Source organism: Helianthus annuus, chromosome 12 (genome assembly GCF_002127325.2).
Source record: "Helianthus annuus cultivar XRQ/B chromosome 12, HanXRQr2.0-SUNRISE, whole genome shotgun sequence".
Classification (NCBI taxonomy): Eukaryota; Viridiplantae; Streptophyta; class Magnoliopsida; order Asterales; family Asteraceae; genus Helianthus; species Helianthus annuus.
This window is the reverse complement of record NC_035444.2, coordinates 72,558,648-72,575,179: the sequence shown is the minus strand read 5'-3', so window position 1 is coordinate 72,575,179 and position 16,532 is coordinate 72,558,648. Positions and strand designations below refer to the sequence as shown.

The following is a 16,532-nucleotide window of genomic DNA, read 5'->3' as shown; positions in this document are numbered from 1 at the left end:
TCTCACGCCGGAGCCTGGTTAAGAGGGAAACCCCCACATTCCCCTCTTAACGAGTAACGGTGTTCTGTTTTGCAGGTTAGATCACCAAGTCGGAGCTTAAATATCTTTAAGAAGATTAACCAACATGAAAGGAACATAAACCAATCTAATTAACTCTCTAATTAGATCACTGTTTCTTCAGCATATATGATTTTTGGCTGATCAAATCCATCTCGGAAAGATTGTAAGTGTGGAGATGAAGGTTTGATTGTTTCTTGAGAGATAATTGTGTGAATCATAATGCTTACTTTCTTTGCAATAACACAGGTTTAGAAGCTGATTTCATCCTTTAGCGTCACATTCATGTATATAATGATAATAATTGTTATTTTTAACAGTTATGATAAATAATAATAAGACTTCTTTGGCCGGCAGTTGATACAGGTTAACTGATTTAAAATCATACTTTGGTGTAATCTGGGATCTTCATTACAACAACTTGACAAGAACAATGGAGACAAATGATATGATACAAATCCAAATAAACGAAACGATTCTTAAGGATTAAAAACCTAAATAAAATATTTCTAAATTTGTAAGAAAAAATATTTTAGATACAGCTCAGGTCAGTTTTAACAACATTTATTTATAACGAAATGTAGATAAAAGAAATTGAACAATTCTGTATTCAGATTTGTATCAGATCTTAAATATTATAAAGTATTAAAACAAACTATATATATTATGTTGAACAGAAATATTAAAGATAAAATAGAGAAAAATAAAAATATTCAAAATTTGAGTTTAGATTTACAGAACCAAAAAGTTATTACTAAAAAAGTTGTTCATAGGAGTGGAGAGAACCAGATCTCCAACCAGCTAGTTCCGCAGTTTGGTCAATTTCTAGGCGGTTCGGTCAATTTCAACGATTTACAAATACGCACATATTAGTTAGTAAATCAATTAACACTGTTGTAACTCGTTTCCATAAGATTTATTAGTTTCAGGATAAACTTTTGATAATCAATAATTGAAGTTGAAGCAAATACATACAAATCTTTTATCAAAATGTAATGAGGTGTGTTGAAAAATTGTTTTATAGAAACAGAAAAAAGGACTAGTTGGCTACTAGTTCATGAATTGCATCACTTACAGCTTCGTCCTCGGATCTAACGGCGAGTTTCATCGCCACCTCTTTTGCACTATCGACTCCAAATGATAATCGAACAGCTACCTTCACGTTGCCTATGTATACACCTGATAACAAGCACGTGTGTGATCTCGAGTTTGCTGCAACTACCTCCGTGCCCTGAAATATAATAAAAGTATTTACGCATGTAAAGAACCGAATGAACAAGAAAATGATTCAACAATAAAGAAATTTGAATGAATATGTAAACAAGCATAAACATGAAAAGTTAGTTACCTCACAAGGTTGCATGCCAAGAAGGTTGATAACGGCACTAACTGCTTCTTTCAAACTTTCCCTTGGGCCGAGCCCATATTCATCGACACGCTCAAAATCCGGGCCCAAACTTTCCCATGCGTTTCTGAAATTCGAAACCCCAACTTTAAGCATGTAATCCGCTGCAACCACCTCAAATTCCTCCAGCTGGTATTCATCTTCCACACCGTCTTCTTCTTCAGCCTCACCGGTGGAGGGATCAACCTAGAATTTAAATCAAAATAAATTAGCAATTAAAATTTACAAAGTATATAACGATCGGAAACTACTACTATTACTACCTCTTTCACGATAAACCTCAAGACGTTGGTGAATTTGCCAACAGCCGGAACCCCTTCGGGTTTCTCGAATGCGACAAATGTTTGTCCCGGAGTACCATACGGTAACGATGTTAATGGCTTGGTTGCCACTTCTTCAAATTCTTCGGCTTCTGAAGCATCCACAACAACGGTAACCTATAACCGGGCCATTTCATTAAGCCGAGAAATTTATGTATTGAGATTAAAAAAAAAAAAGTGGGATTAAATGAGAGCTTACGTTTTCCAGTAACTGTTCAGGAATCGTGTTGGTACAGTTGAATTGGAAGACAACGTGCTTATCGAATATGTGTTTGACTACATTGACTTCATACTCGGTTTCAGATTCAGTGAGCTCCACGGGTGCAGAGGACTGGTTACAGAAATGAAACATATGTAATTGAGATAACTTATAGAGCATGGAACCTAGAGGTGGTGAGAATGGCTAACAGTTTCAGGTCAAACGGGTAATTTAATATTTCATGTCCAATAAATTTGACCTTCTATGAATAACTAGGGTGTTGAAATATAATTACAAAAACCGTGTCCTTTCGGTAAAAAATAATTTTGCTGCATAAAATAATAGCGGGGGTTTATATATATTAAAAATTATATTTTAGATGATTTTTCAATCGTTTGAAATGTGTGTGTTGAATGATTTTGCCATCGTAAACCTTGAAAAGGGGTCCAAAAGTAGAGAACTCTGGAATTGACAAGAGTAACTTCTCATAAGTATCGGCGGTTGAAGTGGGGCCAGCTGGAGGAGCACCTAAGCCAGTCGGCTTTTTAGCAGCAGCCTTTTTCTCTGCGAATGGCTGAGACTTAATCGCCTTTGAAACAGAACTTATATCAAAGGGTTCTTCTGATGGTTCCTGCATTGGCAACAAACCATTATACAGAGTGATAACTAAGGCAAACAAAACTTTAACAGAATCAGACGTGTGGGGCCCTACGTAGTTCTTCAAACTAGTCTCCAAGTTGGCTAGTGGCAGATCCAAAGAACCAAAAAGAAATCCTTTTACATCTTTATCTGTTTCAACAACAGAACCGTCACCTCCAATTGTATTTAAATATAGTGTAGCCCGGTCACGAACCTACACGTAATGTCAGGGGTCAGTTTCTAGTTATAGATAAATAAAAAAATTCTAAGTGTACCACTAACCTCATCATCGTTATCATATAAACAGCGTCTCAACAAAACAAATATGCGTGGCTGCATAACAATACAATTCGAACAAGTTAACTATAGAGGACTCACATGACTTAAAAAATATCAGTAAAAGAAATGAAAGTTAATATACCTTCAATGAATCAACCATAGCACCGAACTTCGCCAAAGTGCTCACTGCGCTGGCTCGAACAGTTGCATTTTCAAGTATAACTCGGTTATATATATACCGTATGTATTTGCTGGGATCTGATGTCTTTGGTCCCTCATTACCTAGAAAATGGAGAATCTAACCATGTATGCATAGTAAACAAGTTTAGTAAATGGCAGATGAAAATGCTAGAATGCTAAAATGCAGAGAAACGTAGAGGTGGTAAAATGGGCGGGTTTGGTAACAAGTCAAAACGGGTTACTTTCGGTACTTGTCATGTTGACCGAAAAGTCGAAAACGCTTTCTGTACAAAACTTTTAATATATTTCACATATATATATTAGTGTGTAAAATATGATTACAGAAATGGTAGTATTTGAATAATAATCTATTTTTAAGCTGTTTCTTTCTTATTTAATATTTACCATCAGAAAATAACGTAACCTGAAAAGACTCATTCGTAAGCAAATGGGTCAAAACTCAAAATAACAACCTTTTAAAAAAAACTAATACAAAAATAAGAGAAAGAACATGCTTGACCTGTGTTGAAAGATATGTGAATTCACAGTCCTCAATGAATTCACAGAGGTGAAGAAGCCCGCCCTCCTTTGCATCTGGGACATCTGTTATTATAGTTACAATTGAATCAACGATCGCTTTCTTGTACTCAAATCCACCTTCCTCCCTTAGGATACTGCTTAAGAAATTCATCCTAAAACACAAATAGACGATTACAGTTAATAAGGGAAAGGAACAGTCAGACATGAATATTTTTTAAGGAATGTAGACTCACAATGTTCTGAACTTAAGAGGGAACTTTAAACACAATGATCTAATGGCATCAACCACAACAATTTTGAATTCGTCGGCAATGTCAGACATGAAGCTGGTAATTTGTTTCATTAAACGGTCAACACCTGATTCATTGCCAGTTTTGAGAAGTGTAGTAATGGCAAGGGTTGCAATACTTCTATTTTGATCTGAAATCAAGCTCTCCATATCTATGTTGCAGGTAGTTACAGCCATTGGATGAGTCATTGCTACCTAAAGAAGATAACAGCTATTAATTATATATATATTATCATGCTCGTGACAAAGTCAATAATAGGTAAAATAACACATGAAACTAAAAAGGAGGTTGAAAAAAAATTGACCTTGTTTAATGTTCGGACAGCAGCAAACCGAAGTACTGGCTTAGATGAACTTAGGAAGAGCTGAAGGACAGTAATTGCAGGGGTCAATTCTCGGCTAGTAACACCGCTTAATTCTGTTATTGCCCTTGCTGCTTCAAAAATGACCATTTCTGATTTGTGGCGGAGACATCCTTCCAAATAGTCATAAAATGGGCGGTCCCCAGTTTGACCGTTCATGCTTGATTCCCTAATAACCTGAAAACAAGTTTTTATGTGTTGGTGACGAAAATCTTGCACGACAAACAACCCTAAATATATAAAGAAGTGGATGTGTCTTATTTGAAAAATCCACCATTATCTGTATTACAGTTACCAACCTATCTGAATAGTACTTAAAATTTTTTTTGTCTTTTTTAGTTTTTGTATTTTAATATACTTTTAGCATTGACATTTACAACCCCTTAACCTTTTTAAAGACTTTGTAATCAAGTTTTACGTGTTTTTTATGTACGTGTCGGTATAAATTTAAGTTGATTTACGTTTCGACGTAAATTTTTCCCTGAAATGAGTAATGTTCTTATGCCTATTAATATGTACGTTTTCAGTTATCTACGTTTTGATGTAAATTTTTTTTTTTTTTTTGGAAATGAGTCGGTACAAATTTTGTGCTTATTTTTATGTACGTTTTCAGTTGGTCAAAGTTTTGACGTAATTTTTTCAGAAACCAGTCGGGTCAAATAGAATATGTGTTCATAAAACGGTATAAATTCGATGTAGTTTACGTTTCAACACCGCGGCAGCACGCTGGGCAAATTACTAGTTTTATTTATGTTTTAATAAAACAAACAAACTTTAGGGACTAAAGTACTAAACCGCTCAAAACACATATTTAAGATCTCAACCAATAAACAGGATGAATACCGGTGGGTTAATTCAACATAACAAGAAAAAATAAATAAGAGCACAATTACCTGGCTGGTGTAACGAATCAGCAGGCATTGAGCCAAAGGTGAACGTACAGTGCCCTTTGTCAAGCTGGTCACTAATTTGCTCACAGCTAAACGGTCATTTTGTCTTATCTGCAAATAGATTTGTTTTGATTAAGCAATGGTGTTACTAGCAAAATTACGCATATCCACTTTATATTGAGTAAACCCAAAGAGGCACATTTGCAATTGACAACATCAAAATCATCTTAATTCTTGATAGGAACAGTGGAACATCCAAATCATTCGTAAGCTTGTGAAACATAAGGATTACGAACTGCAACGATCAACTGCCATACCTGTTGGAGCAAAGCTAGTGCGTGGAATTGTACAAGTGCAGCCCTCGATTGAACGGCTTCTTGTACCTCATTGCTCCATCTTTTCACAATCTCTGGGTTTGTCTAAGATTCAAGGATATAATATAATTAGAGATATTTTACGCAAGAATAAGACAAGCTAATGCAAATGTTCAGACAGTACCTGGAGCAAGTGGATACCGCTAACTAGGGCTGCACTGGCTACGACAGGGTTTTTGTCAACAATAGCTTGTTTTAAGTATCTTTCAATTTGAGTAAGAAGTGTTCCATCTGTGATGCGACAGAGAACACGAATAGCATTTGCTCGATACACGTCAGTCTTGCTATTCATGTCTTTCATAAGGGAACTTGTGACAATGATAACCTTGCATGCACAAAGAAATTCACCATGTTGTCATACATAACATAGCAGCAAACAAAATCCATAAACAATAACGAGATTAGATCATTATTTGAGACCTCATCTGAAGAGGGGGATAGCTCCTTTATAATCAAATAAACCATTCTTCTTAATCCAATATCTCTAGCCTGGAAAAGTTTTGTTACTGAAAAGAACACTTCTGTAGCTTCAGTCTGCAAATATTAAACAACAATGTTAAACAAGATCAAAAGTATCAATTCATAAAAATATCATGCACCTCAAAGATGAAATATATACACAACTCAAAGAAAATGACTCCTTACAGATTTGAACACTTCCATGCAACAACAAACACACACATAAACACAAATTTCAAAAGCAACAAAGGCTTGCCTATCTGCTTCAAATGGAAAATTACTAAAAAAAAACAAACTGGAACTAAGCCCAGAAGCTATTTTCCTCTCTTACCGGACATAATTAAAAATAATAAAACCAACTATATACATGCATGAAAGTTGATTATTGTCTTTCTGAACAGTGTATAGAACAGGATCTAACCTTTGTGAAGGTATCACCTTGATTCAGAAGATAAAGCAGCTTTGTAATAACCTGGAAATAAAATTAGAATATGATCTGTTGGATAATGTTCATGTAAGAGAATAATAAAGTAAATTATAGCACAAAGCCACAGACAGATCAGGTGTCAATAAAATAAGCACCTGGGAACATCTCCTCGAATCTAACTGAGGATCATTGAAGACCCTAGCTTCCTGAAGAACCGCTCCTTTCTCAATTCCACAGAAGGGGGAGTACTCTGCTGCACATGAAAAAGATACTTACACAAGATTACAGCGATTATATAGTTACAAAATTTACATATCTTCAGTCAGTTCATATAAAATAGTCAATATCAGAAGAGATAGACGCCATGTTCTTTTTACATTAATGACCAAATGTGCAATAATTAAAACCTAAGATCACTTATCAGTTAGCATTTTTGCTCCTCTATTACACAGAATTCATTGTGTAGTTGAAAAGATGGAATAAGCAAGTGTGGTTTTGAACTTAAAAGTGTTAGAAATTTCTCTATAATATTTTATATACACTGGTATATCACAATAACCTACATATGTTGCACTCAGTCAGGGTGCATAGGCCGAGCCTGGATCCTGGAGGCTGGAGTCCAAAGCCTAGGCGCTTAATAGAAGGTGAGGGCTTAATTAAGCAACGCACATAGTATAAAATACCATTTTAGGGGTTTTTGACATCTTTTAGGCTTGTTTAGGGCTAGTTTCGGTTGTGTTAGGTTGATTCCAGCATTATTTAGGGATTTTCTCTACCATGTTTTGGCCAGAAAATGCCCTGAAGCAGCGCCTGAGAGCCTGAAAGCTCGCCTTTCAGAGTGTAGCACATTTGGGGTGCTGGGCTGCGCCTAAGGGGCTTTTGACAACATAGAATTATACTATAATTCCATCCTCAATCTGGAAACCACCTAAATACATACTCCAAAGCCAAAAACATATATACAATTATCATTCCAAACTTCCAATATATTATTTCATAAATCGTTAAAAATCATAATAAACTATACATCCTATCATGCTTCCATCAGATCTACCGATATCACAACTTCAAAACCTCACAAATCAGATTTACCAAATCTATTCCACAATCAATCCAACACCAATGCAGATCTAAACTGCAAACCTAAATTACACAAAGTAACAAACAGGTCAAACCTCCGTACACACACAGTCAACTCAACCTAACAATCAGATCGATTGCATAATAAGTTCAACTGAAACTGGATTCATAACCAAATTTACAGCACAATGTAGATCTAAAACGAAATCGGAGATCTTCTAAATCAGAAAACAACACAGAGTAACAGATGTAAGGATCGAATCGACGATAATCTGATGAATTTGTGGAAAATTACTGGTGAATAATCTGAATATGAGCTAGAAATTGTAAGGTTTTACCTTCTTCGTCGAGATCATCGTCTTTCTTCACGTACTGCGCCATTCTAGAGAGAGAGGATGAGAATTATTGAAGGTGAACGTGAAATGAAATGCAAGGGTGATTCAGATCTTGGTGGTGTTGTGTGTCGGTAGGAGTGAAATTGGGAGCCCAACTACAGAGTTTGAAGTGAGTCTCCTCTCTGTATATATATCGCACTCGCACCAGAAGTCATGCCTCCTTATTGGTCTCCTCCTTATTCCAAATTTTAGAGATTTATTCTTTATAATATAATTTAATTTAAAGATCTCACTTTATTTTTTTTAACGGCCAACAAAATCAATTCTGGACATTCTTATGACACCTATTGGATCAAACGGAGTACTCCAAAGGTAACCTGAGTCGACCATCAATTCCGGGAAAAACCCGATAACCCACCCGCCCGTAGGCACGACGGTGAAATTACCGGTAAAACCGGTTTGGCTCAAGGATCAAACCCTAGTTTCCTTGAGTCTCCTATCATTGTCCACCAATGCCTCACTCTGCACCAAGTGGGAGTTGAACTTGCATCTCTCAAGAGAAATGCAAGCATTCTACCACTTGATCTAGAGATCATTGGCAAGATCTCCCTTATTTAATAAAGGAGAGTAGAGCATGACATCACAATGTTGACGTGACAGTCATCTAGACTATCCAACAATGTCTTTCTTATGTCATTTTTGCATCATCAATTTTATATCTTCCATTATTAACAAAATTATATATCCTTTTTCCAAATAACAAAATTATATATCCTCATTTAATTCAAATTTTAGACAGTTCCAGTTTTTTAACTCAAATTTTGATTTCCTACACACATCCCCAAACACCAATTAAATCCTTCTTTTCATTTGCAGGTGGAAGAACACGTGACAAAAAAAAGAGTGAGAAAGTGAACGATAAGAGAGAGGCGGGAAGAAAAGTCTTGAGAGCAGTAGAGGTGGCAAATGGAGCTAGGGCTCAGGCGACGACAAGATTGGCATTCTTCACGGTTGAACAGTGGCGGTAATAACTATGACATTCGTTCAAAAAACCGTAAATCTATTTTACTTTCACGATTAATCCGTGCGACATGTAACAACCCGCACGTTCGTGCGTTGTTACTAATCGTTATACTCGTTACGCCTAGCACTAGAGATTAGGATCATAATGTAGCCATATCGCATACACCGTTATTTCGCAGTATTTTCGCATATTACGCATGCATTATCGCTATAACACATCGCATCACACACACTAACGCTCACGATGATGTTGAGTGAGGACCTATTCTATCCTCCTCGATAGTCGTGACGCGTCGCAAAGAACGCATATTCGAAACGAAACCCGGTTATTGTATCGCAACTTTGAAATGAAGATATTTATACGACCCTATGTGACTAATTATAATAAATATATGAATATGGGTATGTTAATGTATAACCAAACTATCGCGAAGCTTAACGAACAAAACAAAACATCGAAACACAACACGCCGGAGACCACCGAATCGAGTGACTGATCGATCGAGTGGCCACCCGACCGGATTGCCACCCGATCGGACAACCACCCGATCGGACAGCCACCCTATCCATGGCACTCCCTCACCTTTCTCCTCTTCACCTATAAATAGCACTTGTCACATCACTTGAACAGTGATGTGACAACTCCCACTCGACCAGCACGCTTTGGGGCTATTTTCTCTCGATTTCTCGCGATTCTTGTAAGTTTTCAACCCAAATCTTGTACTTCTATGATCTACACACACTTCTTCATCATTTTCACCTTTGAATCTTAACTTTTAACCGTGAAATCAGTGGATTTGAGGTGTTCTAGGATGATGTCGTCATGGAGTTCTTATGAACTTCAAGTCTTGGCCTCATTCCACCAAGAACAACTCAGATCTGAAGGATTTCCACAAGATTCAACAATGTTTTCGCATAGATCTACACAAACTCATGGTTAAAAGGATTGAAAGATGGTTTTCTAACTTTCTTTCAACTCTTTTACACTCAATGCACTCGAACTGATAAAATCGGAGCTTTTTCTGATCTTCTACTCCTTCTTGTTGATGCGTAGGTTCAAGATCTGTATTCCATCAACGAGACAACCGATCTCGGGTTAAACATGAACCATCTTCTCGAACAGCTGATTGATCGGATTAGGGTGATTCCTGCCCGATCCGATCGCCTAGGTGTTGATTGGGTTCTGTTGTTTAGCACGATGTCATACTGTCTCGAGAAAACCGCAAAACTTTCAAAACAATCGAGTGTCAGGACGATCTAAGGCTGTCGGAACGGATTGCCGTCCGATCGGATTGCCACTCGATCGGATTGCCACCCGATCGGATAGTCGTCCGATCGGCTTGCACTTGGTTATTCACTTAACTAGTATTCCAACTTTTCAAGGTTTTTGAACGTCGAACGGATTACCGTCCGATCGGATTGCCATCCGATCGAGCGACCATCCGAGCATGTGACGTTTGGGGCTTAAACAATTTTCAACATGTTCAAAACATAGTCAGTTCCAAATGGATTGCCACCCAATCGGATTGCAATCCGATCGAGTGACAAACTGCTGTGAACTTGTTCTTACTAAAGTGTCCTACCAATCGGATTGCCGCCTGATTGGACCACCGTCCGATCGATCGACCTGAAAGGTAGAGATACTTCTCTGTTTTCAAAGTGCTACAACAAAAACTTCAAAAGTCAAACCATCATACACAAACACATCTTCACCAAATGAGGTGACAATCCAATCGAATGACCATCCGACCGGATGACCATCCAAACGGATTGCCACCCGATCAACTGGCCATCCGATCGGATTGCCGTCCGATCGGATTACCACTCGACACTTGGTTCAACTCGCCACCGTTTAACGCACTGTTCGACGCTTACGCTATCAATCGGTAATCAAGCTAATCTCAGACGCGCCCCCTTCAATCCAACCAAGTTGTGTTTACTTGCTGAACACCGACTGTGAGTATACTCGAACCCATTTTTATCGCATTTTGGGTGTAACATACGTTTTTATTAAATCGAATTTATCGAACAAATTATTCAATCAAACTGTTTATCACTTGCGAATAACTGTTATGCATATTTACACGTGATGCTAGTTACATGTGTGTTAGGACTTATACTCGCGAGGTCCCGCCTTAACTAGTATAGTACTATAGCACCCGACGGGGTCTAGTTAGGATGAATAGCAATCGCAATCGCAGCTCGAGTGACTTAGCTGGTAGTATCTGTCTTGTATGCATGTATGTCGAGGTATCTCGTTTATGTATTTGGTAATTCGCAGCACTTTTAAGTATTTACTCTACACTATCAAAACTTGTATACTTGCCAATACTTTTGTATTGACGTCGTTTTAACGTATGTTGCAGGTTTAGTCGCAGTCTACATCAAATTCAGCTAGGAAGTCTAGAAACTCACCTAAAATCTAGGTTGTCGGATTTGTATTGTTCGAGAGGACAAGAAATCTGTGATAACTTATGTGATTGTACTGATTGTTAGTATGGGATAACAAATGAAATAATTACTGTCACAATATAGTTGTTATGGATTCTCTTGAGCAATCTGATCCGCCTAGTGCCGCGCCCCGATGATTCCGCCATCGGTTGGGGTGTGACAGATTGGTATCAGAGCCATAACTAATGGGAATTAGTCCAGACATGACCTAATCCGGGTCGATGTCATAGGAATTGCACGGGCCTACTTGATACTCTCGTTCGAATCCGCTAAAAAATACCACTTCGCGCGAACACCGCATACTACAACTTCACGCGAAGAGCCTTTCCTAAGGCTGGAATATTACTTAGCCTTTCCTAAGGCCAACACAATACACACGTTTTTGAAAATATTCGCGTAACACAATCGAGTGGTCCAGTCGGGATCAGGCGTGAAAACCAAGAACTCTCGACAAGGCCGCTCACTCAGCGCATTTTTCTAGCACGAGAACTTTTGTTGAGCTAGGAGTGACATACATATCTCGATGAAAGTCTCCATTTCAAAATCCAATGGAACTCCCGAATTTATTCGAAGAGCACAGCCACAGTTAGGAGCGAAGTTATTAAGTCAGGGGTGAAACCCGTATCTTAATAAACCGTTCTGCTCTCTATAAAATGGTTTTTAAAAGCTCTTACCAAGGACTCGGCTATAACGATAACTCGAGCCACGTGATGACTAGGAAGACGAATGCCATGAGCTGCATCCCAGTGGAAGCATAAGACTTCTAGGGCAACGCGTGTGCACGAACTTGTTGAGTATAGTTGGGTTACCATGGGCAGTCGACGCCTAAACACCCGAGGCACTCTATCTATTTTTCTAGCATACGACTCGTCGATTTTACGCTTTATGGAACCTATTTACGCTTATGTGTTTACGATTTAAAACTTTACGCTTTATCGATTTCTCGATTTACCGATTTACGCTCCCTGGTTTATAAACGCATAACTCGCACAGCCATCGCAATCTAAAACGAAAACCGAATGTTCGCAACAAAACTAATGTCTAATTTCTCGCTTTCGCTTTCTCCCTTCAACGCGTCCTCACGCATTCTATCCCGACATGTATGTGTTTAAGTATAAACTACAACTAATTATATATATACAAGCAAATCAATTGTGTGGGAACTTAGGGATTTCGTGTCTCCTATGTGGCTCCTATGTGAAGTCTATTATATTACCCGCTACAAGTTTTGATCGCGCTCAATCGCATCGCAAACTCAAAATCATTATGATCGAATCTCACTCCAAATCTCTCTCTATCTAGATGTCTTCAAACGACTCTACCTCGAGACAAACAGCTAGGAGAAGAGCCAAACGAAGCGCCGAGAAGAGGATTGCCTCGCTTGTGGCCAGGGAAGTGGCCAAGGTCATTCCTCAAATTGTCGTTCAAGTGCACTCTCTCAGCAACTCTCGAACCTCGGAAGACTCTAAGACGGAAGCGCCGCAATCTGCTTTCCTCTACAAACACTTCAAAGCCTGTGACTCAATGGAGTTCACGGGTGAAGGATGTGCCTCCCAGCTACTCCAGTGGTTCGATTCTATCGAAGTTACCCTTCGTCAGAGTGGGTGTCCCGATGGTTTTCGTACTACTTGCGCTACCGGAGTATTTCAATCGCGAGCACTCGACTGGTGGACAGCCGAACGTAACGAACGTGGGATCTCCGCAGCTTACGCTCTCTCTTGGGATGAGCTGAAATAGCTTATGAAGAAAGAGTACTGCCCTCCCCACGAAGTCCAAAAGCTAGAGAACGAATTTTGGGAAATCAAGCAAGTTGAAGGTGACAATACTGGCTACACCGCAAGGTTTAAAGAGCTTAGCATAATCTGCCAAGTCAACACTTCAGAAAAAGCTATCACGAAGTAAATTCGCGGCTTACCTGAATGTGTGGGCAATTTTGTCGAAGCTGCAAGACCTGCTACCATCGAAGAAACCTACCGCTTAGCCGCAGAAATCAATAACAAATGAGTCTTGGACGGATTTTTCTCCAAGAATCCTGTCAAACAAGCTCATCAAGCAATCATCATCGATTCTTCTGACGATTCTTCTGACGATTCCTCTGACGATTCTACCGATGACTCTTCAGGTGAGTCCTCGGACTAATCCTCTGACGCCAACGCACTGCTTCAGGAAGCTCAGTCCAGCCGCAAACGAAAGACCATGAGCCCAAACTCTTCGACAACTGAATTGTCGCAACCAGAACCTCTCCAAGAAATTCCAGTTCACTCGAAGTGCGACTACAACGGAACACATCCCCTGTGTCTCATGTGCACGTATCATCACCTGCCAGAAGCTAACTGTCGCTTTTCCGCAAATTGCAACCGGTATGGTCACCTTACCCAGCACTATCGCACGGGGCCGCAGACTTGAGGAATTTCAGCAACAATCGCAGTCTCCGCAGAAGTCCTCCACAACAACATTAACTATGCTTACAATGTTGTTGTAACGATACGATTTTCGCCGTTAATTTCCTTTATATGTTGGACTTGTTCTATTTCTCAATGCAAAGTGGGCTCTATTTATCTCTCGCACACGCGCACGAACTATATACTAGCACTATGTACTATATGATGTGTTTTACCCCTACTATGCGTTCTTGAGATAAAGTACGATAAACGTGCAAGGGTCAAATTAATCACGGGTGCACACGGGATTACTGTGATCAGTGCACGAATATCGTAACGAGTTTCAATGATGCCATAACATTAAAAGCATGGTCAAGCGTGGTGGATACGCCGCTGGTACTTCCTATATATAAGCGTCTTGACCATGTCAACACAGTGCGACACCAATTCATGGGGCAGAGGCGTGTGGTTGAAGCATGGTGGATACGCCGCTGGTACTTCCTATATATAAGTGCTTCGCCATACCAACCAATGTCTTGTGAATAAAGGGCCATACAAGTTAAACGTTATTAGACCAAGTATACTATTGGATCTATTTTCGACACACTACACTACATCGCCAGGCGTAACAATCTCAATCGCAACTCAAAGCGTGTAACCGCTAGACTTTTCGTAAGTCAACATGCTCGCAATCGCATTATCGCTAGAGTCTATCTCGCAATCGCTATCGCTTATTATGTGTACCTCGCAATCTCTATCGCTTATTATGTGGGTCGCTATCGCTTATTGTGTATCGCTATATCACTTGCTGTGTATCGCTCTATCGCTCGTCGCCTATCGTTATCGCTATTGCTGTTACACCCCGATAATTCCACGTATTACCGATGGGCCCGGTGGGGAGTATCGTGACGTAGTTGATATCATCATAGTCAAACAACATAAATTATAAATGCACAGCGGAAGCAAAAAGATAGATTCATTTCAACCAAATAAAATGTAATATTAAGTATCACAAAGTGGCTGAAACAGATCCACAGGCGGATCAAATAAAAAGGAAAACTGTTCAACAGACTTTGACATCTAGAGCTTGCGAGACTTGATTATTGATGCTTGGAGTAGCCAACCTATTACGTATAGTACCTGCACTTAGCCTTTTTGGAAAATACGTCAGTTTACACTGGTAAATACAACTTAACTGACTCATTTTGAAAAGAGTTTGAAAATTGATTTGAATGCACTTCGGCAAAAATATCTTTTATAACTTGGGACAATTAAAAATAATCTTGTATACAGTTTTACTTATTTGTCGTCCATCAGGGCCAGTTTGTAAGGCCGGTCTAGATTAACTGACACGCCTAATCTGGAACGAAGGTTTTTAATAACCTATTAGAATCCTAACGGATCTTTAATTAAGCCTAGACTTAGACCGGTTAGTTTTTAAAAGGAAGACACGGTTCAAACGCATGATAAAGCGAAGAACGGTTTGGAATGTGGTTTTGACCCGACAAGCTTGCATGCTTGTTTAATATGGGTAACTTAAACATATTCTGGATTTTGAGACAAAAACGATATGGTTTGACCCGTTTCGGCTAATATATGCAAACTAGTTACATAAGCTGATCCGAACGCGAAAAGTGCGTAATGAGTAACCATAAGAGTCATATACAAGTTTCCTAAGTTAATATGCCTTAAATATTTTGTGACATCAGTAAGATATCTTCTATTATGCCCCAAATGAATTTAAACGCAAATTACGCCCCGTAGGGGTATTTTGGTCATTTAAATGGTTATAAAAGAGTTTAAATATAATTCTGAGTTTCGGATCTGACGTACTTAGTAAAAATACTTAATTTACTAAGTTATATCAGTAGGGTATAACCTATATGTGAAATTTATCATTTCTAACCATTCTATGCACCGAAAGGGCATTTTGGTAATTTCACCTAAGGTTTAAAGGTCAAATCTGGAAATCTGAGTTTTAAACTTTTACTTACTGTTAGAATATAAAAGTTTACTTAAAATATGAGTAGGTATCAAGTCTTACATATCTATTATGGTTTTAGTACGTACTATGCGTTAAAAATGCTTAAAACGCTTAAAAAGGCGGTTTGAGCTATTTCCGGGTTCTTAAAGGAAAGCTGATATTTTTACTATTCCAGAAGGCTTAAATATTCTATTTATCATATTAGATCAGTAGAAAAATGTTTGGTATCAAAAGGTTTGGTAAAACTCATTTTATAGCCTAAAAGGGTAAAACCGATAACTACCGAATTAAGCTTAGAACTCTAGGTTATGATCAGCCTAAAAATAAATAAAAATCTCCAAAAATCCTAAAATATTATTTTATATCAGTGGGTAAAAAGTTTGGTATAAAAATTTGGGTTTAGATAGGCTATATGCTAATTACGCCATTTAATTACTAAAAAGCTTTTTAATTACGCTATTGAGCGTAACTCTTAATCTAGACCTCAAACTAATGTCAAATTCTAGGTACATGTTTATAAATCAGTACTTAAGGTTTCTACTCTTTTACATTTTCAAAATTCACGTTTTAAGGTCATAAGGGCATAATAGTCAACATTTAGGCATTTAACGGAAATATGCATATAAATCGGATAACTAATGAACCAAGTTGTATAATCACAGAGGGTTATACTTAAAGGTAACTTGGTCCTATTAAGGATCTAAGGCATTCCTAAATCATGCTTAAACGGGTCAGAACTAAAAGTCAAAGCAGAAGTCAAACTATGTGACTTTCGGTCCCGAACCGAGCCTAAACTGAAAATTGTCGAGTTGAACATGTTTAGACATGTTCTTACATTAATCACCAAGTTATATTAAT

At 38.3% G+C, this 16,532-nt stretch overlaps 1 protein-coding gene across 2 annotated transcripts; it reads right to left on the bottom strand.

The window, feature by feature from the left end:
- Window positions 1–954: 954 nt before the first annotated feature.
- LOC110899159 (coatomer subunit gamma-2) lies at window positions 955–8,041 on the bottom strand. Of its 2 annotated transcripts, none has more exons than XM_022146032.2 (18): window positions 7,839–8,041; window positions 6,576–6,670; window positions 6,415–6,465; window positions 5,955–6,068; window positions 5,659–5,859; window positions 5,478–5,579; window positions 5,164–5,271; window positions 4,214–4,447; window positions 3,853–4,103; window positions 3,600–3,771; window positions 3,042–3,197; window positions 2,903–2,953; window positions 2,694–2,834; window positions 2,415–2,612; window positions 1,982–2,113; window positions 1,726–1,899; window positions 1,406–1,648; window positions 955–1,288 (listed from the first exon to the last, which is right to left on the bottom strand). In XM_022146032.2, exons 1-18 carry the CDS (start codon window positions 7,879–7,881, stop codon window positions 1,097–1,099), a joined length of 2,658 nt encoding a protein of 885 aa, XP_022001724.1. In that variant the 5' UTR covers window positions 7,882–8,041; the 3' UTR covers window positions 955–1,096. The 2 variants fall into 2 exon arrangements, with proteins under 2 accessions (XP_022001724.1, XP_022001722.1); XM_022146030.2 differs by having other exon boundaries at window positions 6,576–6,673; window positions 7,839–8,037.
- Between the last annotated feature and the right edge of the window lie 8,491 nt (window positions 8,042–16,532).